This window comes from Micrasema longulum, unplaced genomic scaffold (genome assembly GCF_059751315.1).
Source record: "Micrasema longulum isolate JH-2025_06_02 unplaced genomic scaffold, ASM5975131v1 h1tg000271l, whole genome shotgun sequence".
Lineage (NCBI taxonomy): Eukaryota > Metazoa > Arthropoda > Insecta > Trichoptera > Brachycentridae > Micrasema > Micrasema longulum.
In genome coordinates, this window is record NW_028277475.1 from 693,380 (window position 1) to 715,503 (window position 22,124).

At 34.5% G+C, this 22,124-nt stretch overlaps 1 protein-coding gene across 4 annotated transcripts in view; it reads left to right on the plus strand.

Moving 5' to 3' along the window:
• alpha-Spec (alpha spectrin) overlaps positions 1–22,124 on the plus strand; it is a 78,822-nt gene that overhangs the window by 25,289 nt on the left and 31,409 nt on the right. For all 4 annotated transcript variants that reach the window (XM_088224182.1, XM_088224183.1, XM_088224184.1 and 1 more), the window contains exons 16-21: positions 74–233; positions 463–668; positions 1,304–1,408; positions 2,271–2,393; positions 2,498–2,632; positions 19,748–19,882. In XM_088224182.1, the coding sequence (XP_088080308.1) occupies positions 74–233; positions 463–668; positions 1,304–1,408; positions 2,271–2,393; positions 2,498–2,632; positions 19,748–19,882 (864 nt within the window). The remainder of the gene's footprint in view (positions 1–73; positions 234–462; positions 669–1,303; positions 1,409–2,270; positions 2,394–2,497; positions 2,633–19,747; positions 19,883–22,124) is intronic.

Below are 22,124 nucleotides of genomic sequence, written 5' to 3' on the forward strand. Positions count from 1 at the left end.
TTGATGTTTTTAATTTTTGTGTGGCTATAAAAATCCTTAAATATCAATCATAATTGCGTTGTTTCGTTGCCAGGATGCCCTTGTACGTCGCTACTCTGCGCTGGAGAAGCCCATGTCGGTGCGCAAACAGCGTCTGCTGGACTCCCTGCAGGCGCAGCAGCTGTTCCGGGATCTGGAGGATGAGGCAGCCTGGATAAGGGAGAAGGAGCCAGTGGCCGCTTCCACCAACAGAGGTACACTTACTTATCATTCCGACTATGTGAATATTTTTTGTGTTTTTTTAAAAACTTTTTAAATTTAAGTTTTATCAACTGTGATATTATTTGCTTTTACAAACTCTACTGCTTTGCTCGGCCATATTGGCCATATCAACCAGCATTGCCTGACAATAGGGGTGTCGATGGTTGGGATAAGCTGACAAAATCTTAATAATTATATAAACATTTACTTATTTTCTACCAGGCCGTGACCTCATCGGGGTGCAGAACTTGATGAAGAAACATCAGGCCGTGCTGTCGGAGATCAACAATCACGAGTCCCGTGTGGTGGCCGTATGCGGCTCCGGGAAGAGCATGCGAGACGCGGGGCACTTTGCTTCCGAGGAGATCGCTCGCCGCGTCCAGGCCCTGTCCGACCAGTGGACACAGCTTAAAGACAAGGCCATGCAGGTGCGGAAAATCACATATTAAATCTGTTGAAAGATGGCTGAATATCGACTGTCTTCAGGTCAAAGGCTTCAAACCACAATTATGGAAAAAGCTGTTACACTATTTTTAATGTGTTTTAACACAAATGGATAAGGTCTTATGCACATTCTGGCAAAAGAATTTAAGTCAATAGTCTTTTGGAGTTAAAAAAAGTGGGCCATACTCAAAATATTTAACTAAATATGTCGCTTTTTTTTCAATTGAATTATGCCCACGTAGAGTATAATGCGCATATGCAAGTTCTTTTTTTTATTGTAATTCAATAAAAAATTTTAGTCAACGCTTTGTGAAGTCAATTTTATTTATTTTAAATAAAACATGGCCTATTTCATAAAATTTAAAGATTGTCGATGGTACCGTGTTGCCGTATATACCATTTTACGTTTTAATCAAACTATTTTTTGAATTTTTCGTTTGTATGGTATATGTTCTTCTATGTGGGCACAATTCAATTATTCAAATAAACTTTTTCACCAATTCTTGTGCCAATTCTCATTTTATTGACAATTGCTTATTTTAAACTTGGTACAAATAATTTTTCGCTTCTCACTGTTTGTGTGTTATGCAGGTAAAACAATGTGTTTTTTTGTTCATAGCGCAAGCAAGACTTGGAAGATTCCCTTCAGGTTCATCAGTACTTCGCTGACGCTAATGAGGCTGAATCCTGGATGAGAGAGAAGGAACCCATCGTTGGAAATCAGGTACACCCACACTCGCTCGCTTACAATATAATATTTTTTTTAGTGTTTGAAAACATAATTTGGAGAAATTGCAATTTTAAGTTTGGAGACCAAGAAAAAATCAGATTTTTATGTTTTGAAGGTTTTATTTGATGATATTAGTTTCTACAAATTTAGAATTTAAGTATCATTCGTCTTTTATTATTTTTTTAATTATCATAAAATATTACATACACAAAATTATAATTTATGCAAAGTTGCTTTGACTATCTAACTAGGGTTATTTACTCCGTTCTAAAACGGTCAAAATAATATATAAAAACAGTAATCAATATATAGAAACAATTATAAAGAGAGTGGACAAAGTGAAAAAAAAAGTAAAAAATGGAGTTAAAACATTGTTAAAGATGTAGTAAAAACATAGTAAAAATGTAGTAAAAACATAGTAAAAAATGAAGCAAAAACATAGTTAAAACGTAGTAAAAACAAAGTATTAAATATAGGGAAAACATAGTAAAAAATGTAGTGAAAAAATAATAAAAAAACATTTAAAAAATATATATATTAAGCATAATTTTTTTTTTAAAACACAGTAAAATGCGAAGTAAAAACAGAATACAGTAAGAAACATATTAAGTCATAGTAAAAAAACATTTCTATAATAGATTACAATGAACTTCCACTAAGAAAGAATCTTCACTAACAAACTTGAATGTTTTAAATAAGTTTTATTCTAGTTAAATACATTTTAAACTTGGATTTAATATTACTTATCTCCAAAATAATCAAACCAGCCAGAGGCCAGCTGTCTGAACTAAAGATAAAATTAGTATATACTGTAATGTGTACACTCTTTAATTTATCATTTATGTTTTTTATGCAGGATTATGGAAAGGACGAGGATTCCTCCGAAGCTCTGCTGAAGAAACACGAGGCTCTGATGTCCGATCTCGAGGCCTTCGGGAATACCATCCAATCTCTGAAGGACCAGGCTCAAAGTTGCAGAGTAAGTTTACATACGTCGCTCCCGGGTCCTGTACGCTGTGTCAAGCATATCCAATTACAGTGTAAATTCAATTTATTCATTGTTTTTGTATTTTATCTGCGTAGCAACAAGAGACACCGGTGGTTGATGTTACCGGCAAGGAGTGCGTGGTGGCGCTTTATGACTACATCGAGAAGTCTCCTCGTGAGGTCTCCATGAAGAAGGGAGACGTTTTGACCCTTCTCAACTCTAACAATAAGGTAGGATCTTTTTTTTACTGTAATATTTACCTAAATTCATTTGTTCCGTATCCAAACTTTCTGCATGTGAACTAATGTCTTCCGCCCAATACTCTTTCAACAATCCAGGAAAAAAAATTATTTCCATTCCTGGCAAGGTTGACATTTGTTTTTATTAAATATGGTTTTTAATAATGTTTTGAGCATGTCCAAACGTTTGTAGACAGGCTGGATTTCCTCCCCGGGGAGTTATTTAGATTGAAATCTAAACCATTAAAGAATTTATTGTTTTAAGTTCAGTGTCTTTTTTTTTATTTGTTAAAAGACTGTTAAACGAAGCCAAAATTTTTTTATATTTTTTTTTTACTTATCGTATTATCTATGATTTTTTAAAGTTTTGTATTTCTGAAATAACTCCGCGTGTGACGTCAGAGGTTGTTCTGTTAGTTCTTCCCATTGGTTTGTTGACGGTAAGCCAACCGGATATCCTTCCCAACTTTCGCATCATTGGTTGGTTCACATGAACCAGTGACGTCAATCAAAGAAGTGCGTTTTTATTAAAATATTTTTTATTCTTTTTTTCTTACATTTTCAAGAAATTTTGCAGTACAATTTAATGCTCTAATTTTTACCACGCGCAAGAAAACATTTTTTAATCCAATTTTCCGTAAGACTGAAGTTCCTCATTCATTGCTCTTGAAACGTATGACTGATCACCTCACTTTCAAATCCACAGCTTTAACATAAAGTTATTTGAATTTGTTGCAACAGAGAGGGAAAACATTTTTGAGAAGGAAGTATGAAAGTCTAGGCATTTACAGGGCTTATGACCTGTCATTGGCTGGTTTAAGTGGTCACTTTACTCACATTAGTAACATTCACCATTCTGCCTATGTTCGAACATTCAGATTTCCTCAACTCTTCCATCTGTTGACTTTTGTGAAGTAAAAGAGCTAGCGGCCTCCGTGGTGTAGTGGTCAAGACGCTTGACTCACACACGAAAGGTTCCGGGTTCGATTCCCGGTGAGAACACAAATATTAAAATGTGATTTTTCTCAAGCCTGGGTGTTTTGTGATGTAATTCACCACTGTAATTGGGCCTTCTGGCCTGTTGTGGTGCAACAATAAATAAATAAATATGGAAAAAAAAAACCTTTATCATGTGGGTGAGATTCATCCGGTTGAACCAGTTCATCTAATAGGCAACGCCTGAAAACAATTTTCCAATTTTCATACTTCTTCTTTTACCGGTTAGTTAATTCAACAATATATATATTAAAGTCACAAGCTGGGGTGCTATTCTGAACCGCTCTCGCGGCACAAGAAAACAGGTTTTCTCATGTATTTTGTATGTAAAGACATGAGATAATACGGCCGCGAGAGCGTTTGGAATAACACCCCTGGGCGATGTCCCGGGCAGAGATCTGCAATGAATAGAGCCTCGGCGGTCACACGCGCTGGCGGTGCAGGAAACTTGCGTCCCTTGGAGGACGGTGGATGTCCTAGATGTGGAGGGACCTTCGCGGCTGGAAGGCGGCCTCCGATGACCCTCGTCGAGCGGTCGAATTTCACGAGGTTTATGCGTTTGACACCACTCACTTCGACTCGCGACTGATGACTGACAACCTTCTCCGACTGCCGCTGCATCGTCTCCGCGACCGATGGTACGATCGCGTAGACCCGACTGTCTTCTTTCTAAGGACCGGGGTGGTTTTATAACGCCTAAGTAAGGATCTCTCTCCTCCCTCTCATTTATCACTTTTTTTTTTTTTTTTTAAAGGAATAACCTGCTAAGCCTTTATGTAGAAGCTTATCAGCAGGCGGGATAGATAGATAAATCTTTCTTGGATAATTTTCGTGCAACTGGCGGGAATCGAACCCGTGACACCAGTTTTACAGTTGGCTGTCTTACCAACGCCACGGTGCCTGTTTTCTTTAATTTTTTTTTTCATTCTGTAATTCGCTGTTTTTTTTCTTCTTTAATTTGCTGTTTTTTTTCAACACTAACTTATAAATACTTTCGTAACATTAAAAGTTAAAATTATAAGGTACTACATATTATTTCTAATAAAACTGAATTAAAATATACTTAGACTATTATGTATGCATTATAAAATACATTTAAAACTTATTAATAAATTGGAAATGATCGCCTCCAGTGTAGTGGTTGGCGCGTTCGCCTACCACACTTGAGTTCCTAGGTTCGATTCCTGGCAAGGTAGATGCCAAATATTGATTTTTAATGAGATTGTACGCTGCTATGTTTTATAGTTCCTGGACCTGAAGCGTAAAACTGCTCATCTTGCCTTGATACGTACTATAAATAATCGCAGGTACGTTGCGATTGGAGCACTGATGCAGTGCTTTATGTACCTCGGACGCGGATAAGAAAATGATGGCCTAGAGGTTTATTAGAGTTTATGAATATATGTCAATAGTTTGAATAATCGCGCGCCTGCATAAGAAGATGTATAAATTTTGAAGAAGCGAGGTTTGTATGTATGAATTAGTTTTGGGTTTTTTAATTTTTTTAAAAAGCATTATGTTTTCCCCAGCGGAAAACATGGGTCGATATTTATTATTAACTAGCAGATCCGTCAGACGTTGTCCTGCCCAAACGTTGCGCGTTGGCTTGCCTGCTATTAGCTTGGAAAGAGATTTTTAATTGATGAGTAGGTACCTAGGCACTTGTTTGTGATTAAATTCCAAAACTAAAAATTGACAGTAAATACTGGATTTAAGTAGGTACTTGTTTATGGTTGAATTCCAAAACTTAAAATAAATATTTTTTCAAATATCGCATTCTTTCTGCAAACGTCAAACTCCGGTCGTCTCACCAACAAGGGGGTGTACTTATCTAGGAATACGATTTTTAAAAATGTATTGAATTTAATATTATTTTAGTGTTACCAAAAATCCAGTAAAATAAATAAATGGGTAGAAATTTTAACAAATTTGAAGAAAGAATCTGATTGAGATCCACAAAAAACAAATGCTGTTTGTAAACATTGAAACACAAACTTTTTATGCACAAAAAACAACATCTTTCCATTTTTTTTGTAAATGCATTCTCCTCAAATGCAACCCTGGTAGATCTACGAATAACATATTTATGCTCCTTACTTCTCTTTTACATATAAGATTGAAGATTTCAATATCTACGAACACGCACAGCCCAGAGATCTATATTTCTCTGAAAACCGCACGTAAATCGGTTAAGCCGGAGGAGTTCGGTGACATCACACGTACAGAGGAATTTTATATATAAAGATATTATTTATTATATTTTCAAAAGAAAGGGTTTTGGAATCCAGGTAATTCGCCCCTCGATCATTCGAATGTATTGAATCCTAATTTACTTTAACAATAGGCGAAATATTATTGTACTTAGTAACGGCTCAGGTAAATATGTTCTAATGGATTTATTTTTAACGGCGGTAATTAAAATGGGGTTCTTTTCCAAATTGGCTCACGCTGAACCAAAAGGTTATTACTATCAAAGTGCATTATTGTTTGAGAAATCCTATTATAACACAGGAAGTGTTGGAAAGTTATATTAATTCGTATTAAAGTATTTGAAAATATCGCCGCGTTTTATCCCATTGCAAACGAGGGTTGACTTTATAATGAATAATGAAAATACCTGTTTATTTTATGGGGAAAAAAGGTGCATGAATATTTTAGATGTATGGCTATTATGTGTAGCTCGTATCAACGTCAGGAGCTTGCATAGCGCCGACCCCCACCTCTAAGAATAAGAACGTCACTACATTGCAAAATATTTCGCGTTATAACGAATCCGCACTCGCCGGGGTCGCGTTCAACGGGGGGGGTTACCTGTGTTATATAGGGCAGAAAACTACACAGAATCTTGCAAATAATAACTGGGCAGAAATTACATAAAATCTTCAAAATAATATTGTATTAGGCTAAAAATTACACGGATTTTTTTAAATATATCGGACAGAAAACAGCACAGAATCTCACAAATAATATTATATCGGTAAAAAAATTTCGAATGATAATGTATGGAGGTTTTTGGCATTAAAACACCACGCTTGCCAGACGTGTTGGTGAGTTTAGATTCAGCCGCCCTTAACATAGGGAGCAGACGCTGTTTGTAGCCGCCCAATCTGGGTCAGACGCTACTGATAATAAAGTGGAGATCATGGGCAAACAAAAGAAGTGTTGGAAAGCCACAGAAAAGATGGATCGACGACATTGCCTCTATTGCCGGTAAAACGTGGATGATGAAAGCGGATGATAGGAAGGAATGGAGACGTTTGGAAGAGGCCGCCATCCAGCAGTGGAGAGAACAAGGCTGACGAAGAAGAAGAATGTATGGCCCTTTTCACACATGCCACGCCAATCCACCCGGCGCGGTAATTTTACCGGGTTCACCCTACAAAAGCTGACACGTTGTGTGTGCGTTTGTATGATGAACGCGGTAAAATTATCGCGCCGGGTGGATTGGCGTGGCATGTGTGAGAAGGGCCTATCGAGCCTAAAATTGCACAGCATCTTTCGAATATATATCGGCACAGAATCTCGCAAATAAAAAATCGAACATAAAAATTCGCAGAACTTTAGCGTATTGGTCTTTCTTTTTATTTTAATATTGGATAGTAAAAAAACTGTTTTTGCTTTGTGTTTTTTTTTTCAGTTAACTCGTTTACTGTGTATAATTTACGAATGTTGTCAACATTTTATGTAAAAGATACCGGTGATTATAATCTAGACCCCGAGATAGCAGTTAAAACGGACGGTTGCGCGTTGTACCTATTTGTATTAACACCTAAGTTAAAGACCTTAAAGAGTCATTCAATGAGAAAAAATAAACAAGTTTGAAAATATTTCGCACGTGATTAGGAACGGAAGTATCAGTGGGTAGTAGGTATATTATACGCACTCGTATGTAGAAGGAGTGATCGAATGGGCTGTGGGCTCCTTGCCATATTTATTTGGCTTTCGTGCTTATATTCATTTCGCACTATTCATTCATTAAGTGTTTAGGTAGGCGCGTAATTAAGAATAGTCCAGAAACCGCATACGCGCATCAAACAGAAGGCGACTAAACTACTCTTAAAGGAGTAGTTTTACGTTTTGACCCATTAGTTTCTTTGTAGACGTCGCTCAGTACGCAACTCCGGATTTGAATTCAACTATGCCGTGTTGTGTAGTTTTAAAGTGCAGAAATACTGCTGGGATCATAATGAAACAGGATGGGATCACATTTTATGTGTAAGTAGCAAATGCACGTGTAAGTAGCAAATACATTACTTAATAATAGAATCATTTTTCCATTTGTCAGATTTTCGAAAAAAACAAAATGGACATTTTGTTGGTGTTGCCTAGGGCAGTCAATTTTTTTCCGCTACTTTTCTCATCATGTATTATTTAACATGACATAAAAATATCTGCTATGTTTAAAATAAAATTCATTAATTAAATTACCCTTTATTTATCTACTCTGTTGTGTCTATCATTTTTCCGCGTGTACAATCAAATTCTAGAAAACTTCTTAAAAAACGTATAATTTTCTTACATTTGCGTTATTATTATATTTTTTTGCGATCTGACAACATTACGCGGCATGCGCGCGGCAAAAGTGGGCGAACTGGGGGTTTTTTTGGACACAGTCAGATGCATTCAAATATGATTCTACGCTCCTTCTGGAGTATTTTTAATTCTATGTTTTAGGTAATTAGTTACTATTAGACCGTTTGTTTTTTAAAAATAGAAACATAATGCAAAATGGTGTTGTACTTTTCCATAAACAATACGGACTTGATGACTTCACGAGTATACATCCGATAAAATAGTCATAACTCAAAAAATCTCGTGTTAAGTATACTGAATAAATTAAAAGCTAAAAAATGGACAATTTACCCTCTCGATGGCTGTATGTCACTAAACAGTTATTTGAACGCCGCCGTTCTGTGTCATCTTCTTTATGGCAACGAGGAAATAATATTTCCATATCACATACTACGAATACCGATGAAAATATTATATGAAGTGGATTTAGAAAAAAAATTTGTACTTTCAAAATCAATATGAATATTGTGGAGAAATTTTTCCATACAAAACTTTAAAAAATAAGTTATAAAAAAATATGCACCTAGAAAAACGCGACATGTTTGGCTCAATAATCATTGTGACGTCAAGATTCTTGACGATGTTCTATAAAAATTTAAACGTTTACAAAGTTCAAAATTAACATGAATCGTCAATCGTCAATGCAAGGACCGTTTTCGCGGTAATTCAAAATTATAAATTTAAGAATATTTTTTATGCTACTAATCATCATTCCCTTTCCGCACCTAATGATGCATAGGACACTGCATTGGCACACCGATCGCAGCGTATCTTGATCGTTTTCGTCACATGAAGGTAAGAGTGAAAATACCCCTTTAAACAAATATTTCATATCAACCATGTCGGGAATCGAACCTGAGGCCTCTTGCATGGTAGGCTAATGTCCTGACCATTACACAACGAGGCCGACTGCTACTTATAAGTAGTAAACATATATTTTTTTTACTCTACAGTATTTTATTGCCCCTTATTACTTTAATTTTTTTTTTTAAATCGTGCTATTTTCCTATTGAGGTTTTCTTTTTAAAATGTTATAGCATTTTTTAAAGACAAATATAAATATATATGACATACCGGCATTGCTTTAAAGGTGAAAAAAAAACAAAAAAAACTCCATTAAAAACTGAAAAACTCAGGACATTATTTTAAGACAACGTGACAAGTTTTTGGCTCCTGGAAATTCTGCTTTTTTGAGGTATGACTGTTTTATCGGTGCGATATTATTATTGATTTATTTCGCATTTCGAACGCGTTTATGCTCACGCAAAACGCACTAAAGCGTACGTATAATATATCAAAAAGACAGTTTAACAAAAAATAAATCTTTTTGAAAAATATAATATTTACGAAAGTTTAAATATTGAGTTTCTCGGACGCGTTGTCCTAAAGGATAGTTGAAATACTGGGTTTCTCGGACGCGTTGTCCCAAAGGATAGTTGAAATACTGGGTTTCTCGGACGCGTTGTCCCAAAGGATAGTTGAAATACTGGGTTTCTCGGACGCGTTGTCCCAAAGGATAGTTGAAATACTGGGTTTCTCGGACGCGTTGTCCCAAAGGATAGTTGAAATACTGGGTTTCTCGGACGCGTTGTGCCAAAGGATAGTTGAAATACTGGGTTTCTCGGACGCGTTGTCCCAAAGGATAGTTGAAATACTGGGTTTCTTGGACGCGTTGTCCTAAAGGATAGTTTAAATACTGGGTTTCTCAGACGCGTTGTCTCAAAGGATAGTTTAAATACTGGGTTTCTCGGACGCGTTGTCCCAAAGCATAGTTTAAATACTGGGTTTCTCGCACGCGTTGTCCCAAAAGATAGTTTAAATACTAGGTTTCTCGTGCGCGTTATCCCAAAGGACAGTTTAAATACTGGGTTTATCGCACGCGTTGTCTTATAGAATAGTTGTATGTGGATAGCGCACTAAATCTTGAAAAATACCTGTCACTATTCCCAGGATGCCGCCCAGGGCTGGTATTCCAAACGCTCTCGCGGCCGTAGAAAAACCATTTATCTCGCGTATTTACGTACAAAATACACGAGATATAGTGTTTTCTACGGCCGCGAGATCAGTTAGGAATACCGCCGCAGATATTTATTCGATAGGCTTAAACACTTTCGTTACTTTTGAGTACTCGGACTTAATCGATACATTATATTCGTTACTTTATATTGGTTAATATATAGGTAATTAAATGGGCAATTATCATGGATTTTTTATTATCTTATAAATTAATCTAAAAAATCACAAGCCGATCGGTACTATTCTTATTAAAATCTGTTAAGAAATAAGGGAGATATATAGGATTCAATTATAGTAATTTGAATGGTGCCAAAAACAAACAATTCGTGACGTCACTAAGTTTGACGTCATCGAATGCCGAGATAGTTTTTTCGTAAAAATTTATGATTCGAGTAGAGTAAGTTGAATGGGGTGACTTCGATCAGTTTCGAACTTTAAACGTGTGAGCGAGAAAATAATAAAAACTTAGTGATCAAAGTCAACTGTTCGGAGCGGGGTCGCTTTGATACATCATGATTTTATGCGTTTGTTTTGAACATTTTATTTTTTACTTTATTTAGATAAAAAAAATATAAGTATACAACATTACTATTAGATACAATTTTTTTATAAATTTAATACATATATTTACATTAACGTTTCGCTTTACGCAAAAAAAAACAATTCTTGTGTATAAAATGAGGAGTGACGTCTTACAATAATTTGTTTATTTTATTTTTAATCAGTAAATATTTTTTGTATAACATATAAATTATAAAAAAACGGTGTTTTCAGTCAGTGCTACACAAAAAATAATTATCAATATAACTTTTCACTTCTTTCTGAATTATACTATCCATTCTCCAATAATAATATCGTGTAATTAATAAGCGTTTAAGTCGAATCTCATGAAATAATTAAGTAAATAAAAATAATATACTTTAATTCCACATAAAACAAAAATTATTTTTCTAATTTAAATATAAACTTTCGAATTTTAATATAAACTCAAAAATAACAATTAAAATATAAATCAAGTTTAAAATTGAAAAATATTATGACGATTAAAAAAAATGTATTAATGAAAAATTTCGAATAATTGATAAAGATAAAATAATATACCCTGCTTTCTGATTGAATATAATTATCAGTTAATAAATCTATTATTGTGTATAAGAATTTGTTTATTGGCTGACATTATTATCGAAACAGAATGAGAGGTTGTTGTGTTTTTTTTATTTGATGAAAACTTATCTTTCACAGCTTTTAAAAACATTTATTTTACTGAATAACTTAAAATCCATTACTTTATTCCAGGAAAGCAATTATTGTATCTGTTAATTTGTTTCTTACAAAGACGTGAAACATACTTGGGAAATTAATATTGGTCATATTCAACAGTGTTCGACAAAATTTCACAAGAAGTGCAATTGAAGTGTATGAGGTTTTTTACAAGCATTTCGTAACAATTATCTGATTTACTAGATAAATCACTTCACCATTATCGTTCGAGGACGAAGCTTCACATTTATTTTCTCACCTTTAAAAGAAAATCTTTTAGACTCGCTCATTTGAGTCATTATATTTTTTATTTATATTCTGAAATCACGTATGTTAAAGGGAAATCCCCAGTCCCAACATTTTACTATCGCTTGGTAAATAAAATTTTCCTTCTGTTCTGGAAAACTGGCTTAAATGCTTTTAAGGATGTTTAACTTTATATTATTCATTGTATAGTGTTTCAAATAATATTTTGTAATGGTTGGAAGCAGCCCGAATTTTCATAACAGCTTTTCCTAGTATTTTAACAAAATATTTTTTTGTAGGCCCTGTCTCAAAACTTTTATTAATAAGTTCGAATCATGTCACTCGCAATAAAAGATGTATATAAAATGATAAATTTCAGCTCATTTTAGAAAACTTCTTATTATACGTTAAAAAAAATTGAAATATGAAAAAATCATAATAATGGACACTCAGTGATATAAATACCAGTGATGTCAAGACAATGCAAATTACACGAAATTACTTTTATCAGTAAATAAAAAGTAAATCACCATATTAAAAAAATAGCTAGACGATTCCATTTCAAACTTCTTGAAATCTTACTTGAAATAAAGTTATATAACAATTGCATTTAGAGCGTATTCCGTATTACCATTAAAAAAACAGTTAAAATTTACCGAAATTTATTAATGATCAGAAGTTATAGAGCTAAATATAAACAATATATCCACTGATCAAAGTCGCCATACGGTTTAAATGTCGCCCCATTTTACGGTCGCCATTTATTTCAAGGTTGGCTACAGAAGGGGAAAAAATCATAGAGAGCAATACGCGTCGTTTCAATTTCTATTCGGATTACCAACATTTAAAACAAATGCACGATTCGTGGCGTACTGTTGGGTGGGTTTGGATTATCGAATTTAGTACCAACCGAATAAAATAGCTTTTCTGAGATGTTGAAAATAGTAAACGAAAGTTATGAATGAAATTATTGATTATTAGAGCTTTTATAAACACTAAAAGAGTCTTTGGGAAATCCTTTATATGTACAATATGTTAAATCCGATATTCCTCCCGGGTGATAATACCCTATTGTGTCAATTTATCAATTAAAAACTGTAAAGAAACATTAATTTAATATAACTGTGTTTGTACCAGTTTAAGAATGTACAAATAAAAATTACGATAATTTACACAAAGGCAATTTAAATATAAAATAAAAACCCTAAACCGTGGACACCGGCTTGATAATAAAGGGAAAAAATAAGTTTTTTTCTATCGATTTAATAAATTTTGTCTGCACACTGTCTACTTATTTTTTAAAAATTTGCTTGGGTTTTATTTTTATTCAAAATATTTTTTTAAATGTCACGTTTTTGTAACGAGTTTTGTTTTTAATAAATAGGTTAGCTTAGATAAAATTTAAAGATTTAAGACCCATTCTAGTACTCTCGGGCAACAATTTTTAAAACGGATAATTTATAAGAGTAGTAATTATTCTGAACTGAATTCAGCAACACCGCATTTGGGGAATAGCGAGTACCGAATGAAGAAGTTTACTGTTTTTTATTTTATTATTTGTTAATTAACTAAGCCAAAAAAATATTTCTTAAAATTTTAGTGTACTTATCGTATTATTAGCGCTATGTTTTTTTTTAAGACTTATGTTTCTGAAATTACTCCGCGTGTGACGTAACAAGTTCTCTTCCGCTTCTTCTCGGCCAATTTTGCCGATTGGTCCGTTGGCGGTAAGTAAACCTGAAATCTTCCACAACTATTTTATCATTGGTTGATTCGTATGAACCAGTGACGTCGTTCAAAGTAGTTCGTTTTATTAAAATATTTTAAATAATTTTTTTCGTGCATTTTCAACGAACTTTGCTGTATAATTTATTGCTCTAATTTGTACCGCGAGTAAGAAAACATTTTTTGTGTCCAATTTCCCGTAGGCCTGAAGTTCCTCATTCCGAACAGAGTAATAACGAATTCTTCAGTTGAACCCACAATTCGAGTAGTACCTGTATCTCGTTATTCTTAAAAAAGTAACGAATAAAACTCATTTTTTTAAACATCTCTAATTTCTATGTGAAATGAGCATCTTTCTATTAATGATGTGAATAATTTTAATATTTATATAATCGAAATTTAAGCATTCGAGACACACAAATAATCGAATTCAAACACCGAATTAATCGTTTTTTTTACCGTGAAATGTCGGAAAACGGCAAAAAAAATGCTGACATTTATTTGAAGCATTGGGGGGCGGGGGGAATATATACATGTGTTGTACAAAGTTGTGAATGTTTACCCACATCTTAACTAGCTCAAGTTAGTCCCTTTATATTATAAATATGAACCCATAGCAACAATTAATTTAACATTACATACTTGAATTTTATTGAACACGAACGATATTTTACCCTTCCGAAAAACCATTTAAATGAGTTTCCATTGCTTTCGAAATGTCATGTCAGACTTAACTCATCAAATGCATTTCCCAAAAAGCGCCTTCGAATCATTCTATATCGAAATATTAACTTAGTCCGAGTAAACTTCTCGTATTAATCTCTCGAGAAACCATTCCGAATGAATTCTCTCGAAATGTCAAGTCCGAATTCATATCTCGATGGTCTCGAAATCCATTCCGAATAAAATCTCTCGAAATGTCAAGTCCGAATTCATATCTCGATCGTTTCGGAATCCATATTTCGATTGTCTCGAAAAGTCAAGTCAAAATTGTCTCGGAAAACCATTTCGAATGAATTCACTCGAGATATCTCGATTATTTTTTGTCAAGTCCGAGGGAACTCGATTAATTGTAAGCATTTCGAAATGTTTCGATCTTTTTAATAATATAATATTTCGATTAGTTTAATTAGATTATTCCCACCATTAATTATATATTTAGTATTTAGTCTGGTTAGTGGTTAGTAATTTGGGGAAGTCCATCGCCTCGCACTCGCGCGTTGACGAAGTGTTTCGCATTTATTACTTTTTCTGTATTGTTTTGCAGAAAAACTCGTCGCAGATATGATAGCCAGCAGATAGATTCTACAATATTTGAAATAGCGTTAGTTTAAAAACGATTATTGTATGAATAATTACGCGTTATGTTTTATGACATCAAAATTTGATAACGCAAATGTCCAAATCCGTCAAAAGTTTGACTCAAATTAGGAAGACGTAAAATTCATCATATTCCATTCAAATAAACCTTAGCGGGCTTCTTTGAACAATAAATAAATGACAACTTTATGTGACTTTCTCTCGGCTCGGTCATCACGTGAATCGCGAGGATTTTTGGCTAGAAGTTTAGCAGCAAGGAACGCACCGAAGCCACCGAAACTGACCCCGGACTCCGTACATTTCCTTACTACTTCGTGCGTAGAGGGACATTGTGTAATCGGCCGTCGGCGGCTATCGTACTGTTGGACAGCTAACTAATTAGGCCGTACTTGTGTTGTGTAATGGATAAATTAAATTTTCAATACGTACTTTTTAATTCATATTAATATTACTATTTACTTTAAAGGGTAGCTACCCCAGAGTGTCGCGCAAATAAAAGTGACGTGTTTTTAAAAAATATTTTTTTAATTCGAGGTGACGGTTTTTTTTTTAACCATACACTTTCATTCATTATATTTTTTTTCTACTTCTTCTTTGTTAAATGACTTTTTCGCTTCCCTACCGAGGTGTTCTAGCCAGTGTCAAGTTTTATTGTATATTTTTTCGTTTATTTATATATTTACACATGTGTTAGTGATGTACAAGTTAGCGTGTTAGTATTTTATATTTATTACGCGAAATATAACATATTTACAACTTAATTAATATAATATATTATACCTAGATCGAATTAAATTTGTATTCGTTTTTCGGCGTCAGTTGCGACGTTTAAAAATCCTGAATTTTCACATTATTTTTATTGGACGTTTTTCGATTTACGTTTCACGAAAAATTACGTACAGTCCATTCAAATCTTCGTGAGTGACCGAACGTTTTCAAATAAAATATTCTAATGTGCCAACTAACAAAAATAAATTTATTGAATAAATGTATATTGCCTTGTGATCTCTACCCTCAGACTGAGGAAGTTCAGTACTTTCGGAAATTGGGTATAAAAAATGTTTTCTTACGTGCGGTAAAAATTAGAGCATTCAATTGTACTGCGAAGTTTCTTGAAAATGTATGAAGAAAAAAAAATCACTTTGAACGACGTCACTAGTTCTTCCGAATCAACCAATGGTAAACTGTGGTGATATATTTCTGGTTTATGGGAAGTTAATTTACCAATCAGTAGAACTAAACAGAGTTATTTCAAAATTACATACAAAAAAATCTTAGCGCTGATAATACGATGCATAAACTCTTTTTTTGCTTAGTTTGATAGTCTATTAACAAGTTAATAAATATATTTTTTTAAAACATTGAACTTCCGCATTATACAAGGTGTTCATTAAACCCTGTCACATCCGAAACCACGATGATGAGTATGAGTAAGAAGACATTGGCACATTAAAATATTTTTTTAGAAAGAATAAAATTTATAACAAAAAATATCAAAAAAAGCAAATGGTCGCTTACTTCTGCAGGGGATAAACTAGGAGGGGGGAGTCTGATACGCCGACAACCGCGCGGCCGCGCTTCTCTCCTGCAGAAGTAAGCAACCATTTTTTGTTTTTAAATATTTAAAAAATATATATTCTTTGCTCTAAATATTTTATTAAATATGCTAATATGTCTTCTTGCCCACACTGAACATCGTGGTTTCGGATGTGACAGGGTTTAAAGAACACCCTGTATAAACAAAAAATATCCGTTTGACCTCGGACATTCATTTAAACATCGAATTTCAGAGTAATTGTTAATATGCTTTTGTTTCAGTCAACATCAATTTGTTTAAATCAGAGTATGTAGTTATTTTATCCAACAATCACAACAAGTACTTATTTTATCAATAATATTGATAATCACTTGTAGAATACCAATGTATTGTATTTTTTTTTGTGGTTTTTTATTATTATTGTATTTAATCTTTTGTTTATTGTGACATGGCAGTTTCTTCTGACCAACCAAAATGACAATCGCTTTTTAAAAAAATATTCACCATCAACAATAATAAGTATCAAAAATTTTAAGGCCCAAGGCACAAACTAGGGGCCGCAGATGCTAGGTATTTTATGTACTTTCACGGTCCCACATCCCGCCTTATATTAAAAAAAAAAAAACTATTACAATTCAACAATATTTTGAGCTTTGTCCAAATTTTTGTACACAAGGACTGGATTCAACTCCCTGGGAGCTGTCAATATTAACATATTACAACAGATATGAATAACATTTTAGAGAAGGTAAAATAGAAGTTTAGGCATCTACTGGGCTTATGACTAATCCAGGCAATAACAGGACCATGCCTAGACTTCTATATTACTTTCTCTAAAATGTTATTCATCTCTGTTGTAATACGTTAATTACAATTCAAACCGACACGCGTCCAGCTCAAATTATTTCTCCAAACTGATGAACAAATTAATATATTGTTAGAATTATTTCGGCGCGCTGCCGCCGACCGTCTACCAAAACTACAATACGGACTTTTATGGAGACAGGCAACTAGCATTTTGAAATGTTCCCAGAACTTTATTTAATTATTTTGAAGTGTTTTTAATAAAATGTCTGTAACAGGCGCACAAAAGTTGTAAGTTCCTGCGTTTATTTCTCTCAGGATTTAAAAAATCCATATTTAAGATTTCAATCACTGTATAGCTTGGATATTATTATCTGTATTGACAGTACAATCATCGGTAATATTGTTTCTGTTGTAATGACACAAAGTGAATGTAATACTTACAATTAAAAAAATAAATAAATTTGTTCTTAATTGCTTATTTAAACTTTTAAAACTTCAATGATCGCGATTAATTAGTGCCAGACGTTATCCGGAGATGCAAAAATCCAGAAGGTTGGATTAACCATTAAATTAAGGTAATGTTTTGAAAGAAAATGCAAAATGAGCAAGTCCAGGATTAAAAACAATATATATTTGTTAATAATAGACTATAAAACCAAACCAAATTTATTTTATTTTTTTTATATATATCAGCGCAATAATTTTTTTAATTTTTGTATTTCTGAATTTTTGCCGCATGTGACGTCAGAGGTTCTCTTCCGTTTATACTCTGTCAGTTCTGCCAATTGGGCCATTTACGGTCAGTAAATCGGATATCTTTCACAGCCCTCTTATCATCGGTTGATTCGTATGAACTAGTGACGTCGTTCAAAGTAGTTGGTTTTTATTATTTTTTTCATACATTTTCTAAAAACATTGTCGTACAATTGAATACTCTAATTTTTACCGCGCGCAAGAAAACATTTTTGTATCAAATTTCCCGTAGGGCTTAAGTTCTTCATTTACTCTAAGGTCACTTATTGCCTTTGAAATAATACAGCGAATTGGAATCACATTAAAAATTTACTTTCTCTTTTTAAAAGGTTTTCAGAGTGGTGAGTTGGCGCGTTATAGTTTTTTTTTATTTCCTTATAACTATCCGGATATTTCTCAATCTGAATGTCGAGAATTCGGATAAACGGAGTTCTACTGTATTATTTATTTAATTGCCAGCCGGTTTCGGAAATCTTCAGACATTTTCATTCAAGGCAACCTATCCACCTATATTAAACTGAACTGTATGGAACGTATCCCCCGTGTATTATTTAGAATTCATAGTAAATGTTGGATTAACCGTAAATATGTATTATCACATTTCAGTCAAACTTAATGGTAATGTGTGTGTACAGATTAATGTTACCACCATGTAAATCTGTAAGTTAAACAAGTCACCATGATTATATCACTGTGGGCATTGAATGTTCTGTTTCATTGCTTGCTTAAAGTGTTAAAGACAAATAAAAAGACCCAACTCGTAAACGGCAATGGCCCCCTCATCCTTCGGTATAGTTCGCAGTATTCCATGAGACTCGGTTTCGATGTGAAAACCAACTGTGTGCTGAGCTGGTTACCACTCTCCGACTACGAGGAAGAAATTCTTCATCATGTGAGTTATTAAATAACATGTTGCGATGGTCAAATGTCAAGCATACGAGGTGTGTTTAGAAAATAATGGGAATTTTTCAATTTCGCAGGTTTGGAGAGTCCGTTTGTCCATTTTTATGTTGGTAAACATGCCCCTAAAGTATGCTAAAATTTTCAGCTGTGTTAATTGTTTAGTTTGTCATTTACATTTGTGTAAAATTTCCCGCAAATTAAAAAAAAAAAAATAGTTTTTTGACACCAGTTGACTCTAGCTTCATTCTGTTCTTCGGTCAACAGATGCGGCATCAAATGGAGAACTCATTTTTTTAGACACAATTTTTCATGCGAAATATTCCGAATTAAGGTCCTTGAAATCCCCAATGATGCCTCAATCTCGCAATATGACACATCTTCCTTGATGACCTTGCGCATAGCGTCGACATTCTCCTGGGTGACTGCCGTCTTTGGTGCACCTGTCCTTGGATCGTCGCTGAGACTCAGCCGTCCAGGTTTGAACTCGCCATACCAATGGCAAATTGTCGATTGATGTGGTGCTTCATTGCCGGAAACAGAAACCAACTCGGCGAGGCATTCTTGTTGAGATAATTGTCTTCAAAAGTTGTAAAAAAATATTGTGGATGAATTTTCTCAGTTTAATTCCATTGTTAAAATAACTTTTGAACTTTGACAATTCGCTGTAGCTACAACACTATACTTATTGCACCGAAACTTTGGATTTAGATTAACTAAAGATGAAGGTTTAGTTTTTATAGTGACATTTGATTCGCGGCGCCCTCTATGTATCTACACCAGAATGTATTTCCCACTCATTGAAGTGCTATTATTATTATGCATATTTGTATGTAAATTATTACCATTTCATACATAATACATTTGGGTTATTAGTTATTAAATATTCAAAAATCGTTATTAGTAATGAGTGCCAATATTATTTTTCACTGCTGTTTTATTTGTATAATAACTTTGTGTAATTTTGTTCACAGGACTGGTGGAAGGTGGAGGTCAACGATCGTCAGGGCTTTGTTCCCGCTGCCTATGTAAAGAAGATCGACGCCGGGCTTACAGCATCGCAGCAGAATCTTGCCGACAGCAATTCCATCGCTGCAAGGCAAAGTCAAGTGAGTGTTTTGTTCAGATTTTAACAAATCCCATGTATCGGTCGATTAGTCGCTTTCTGAAATAAATAAATACAATTATCTGGCACCTAAACTTTATAATGGATTATGAATGAAGACATTGGTAAGTAAAATAAAAAAAAATCGCTTTTAAATACTTTAACTAAAACTAAGAAGCAAACTTAGAAATCTCCATCATAAACGGAAAATTAGTTATTGATGCCAAAATAAACTATACATAAAAATCTACCTACCTAAATAATAGCGCAATATAAAACCGTCTCTAAATCTTGCAAAAGCAGATTTCAATTATACTACTTGACACCGCAAACTTAGCATTCTCATTTGAGTTTTTTTTTTTTTTTTTATAAAGGAGTTGCTTTATTATTTACCTTGCTTATAATATACAAGGTTTATATTTCAAAAGTGGATTTTTCTGCAATTAAATTTCTTTAAATTGATCTAAACTGTTGGGATCAGGAGGGATATACTAATGTGGGCCAATCAGGAACTTCTCAGCATTTGCTTATGTGGAGAGGAAACCACTCAAAACTCTTCAGGAGAAGCCGGCCTGTTGGCAGTAGTCAACAGGCCTTCCGTTCCACTAGAGGAGTGTTCGGCATTTTCTTCCCTACTTTGGTTTATTTTACCAATAGCCTGCACTATATTGATCATGTATAATACTACCTCTCGTGTGAGTTCTTTATTACCTATCACCGATGGGATGTCGCATAGATCTTCACCCAAGCTTCTGCATCGCGCCTCCAGCTGTTGTCTTTGAAAGCTGAAAAGGGGGCAATGCATCAACAGGTGAGGGACATCTTGAGGAGTTTCATCGTCGCATGGGCAGCTGTCGATTTCGGAGAGCTTGAAGCGATGCAGGTAGCTCATAAACCCACCGTGACCCGTAAGCATCTGGGTGAGCTCGTAGCCAGCATTTTGCATTCTCCTGAAATCATAGGCATGGAAAATGGTAGGGAAAAACATTTTAGTTATACTTCCGGTAGGTTCACTTAAATAACGATCGTTCCAGACTCGAAGGGTTCTGCTTCTTATTTTCCTTTTGGCAAAACTGAGCGGGAAATCGGCAAAATCGGGGGCTGTCTTCTTGAGTGTAGCTTCCCGAGCCTTTTCGTCAGCCTTTTCGTTGCCAAGGATTCCGCAGTGTCCCCGTATCCAGCCAATGTACACGTCCTGGTGTCTGCATCGAAGCTTCTGGATATCTGTTCTAATGTCCATTACAATAGGGTTGACCGAATTTCGGTCAGTTATTGCATGGACGCCAGATTTGCAATCTGTCAGGATCGTTATTTTCTTCCATCTGTTTGGTGGTTTCTTCAAAACATAGACCAGGGCTTCTCTGATCGCAAAGAGTTCCGCCTGAAACACGGAGCAGAAATCGCCGAGTTTCAACTTTCTCGACGGCAGCTCTCTGACGCCATCGTAAGGTACAAACGCTGCACCCACTTTGCCGTCTAAGAGACTGCCATCTGTGTAGATCCTCAACTCTTCCTGCGCCGTCCCAGGCAGAACCTGATCATCATAGCCGTGATCTATCGGATAGCACTCCGCCGGATGAGGAAGTGAGAAATAGTCTCCCACTCCCTGGTAAAATCTGTCCTGTGGCAAGTCTTGCAAAGTGAGGCTCTTCTTCACCTCATATGCTTCTGCAAGCTCCCTGATTCTCAAATCGAGTGGCATGAATCCACTTAAAACCTGTCTCATTTGAGTTAGTGAAGCATAATTATAAATCTCACAATTCTTTTTTCCAAGTTTTTTGCAAATATCTCAGTATCAATGGAAATTTCTAAGCTTGCTTCTAATACCACCATATACAAATAAATTGCCATAGGGACTAGAAAGGAAGCTGAGGAATATGTCTCATACTGGCTACCGGAATCTTATATAACGTCAAAAATGACTATATTCATTTAAAAAATTACTACTTGAGGTACTTGGAAGGTGACATTTAGTTTAAAGTTCTTCTTTTTCCTCGGATATTTCTTTCTTAGCCTATGTAAATGTTTAATATTAATTTTTATTATGATTTGTTTTTTTTAAATTTCTTTGTATTATATACTTAACTTGCTATCTTATTTCAGTTTTATGTACATATTATTACTTGTTACTATATTATTATTATTATTGGTGGCCTCCGTGGTATAGTGGTCTAGACGCTTGACTCACGCACGGAGAACACAAAAAATTTATGTGATTTTTCTCAAGCTTGGGTGTTCTGAGCTGT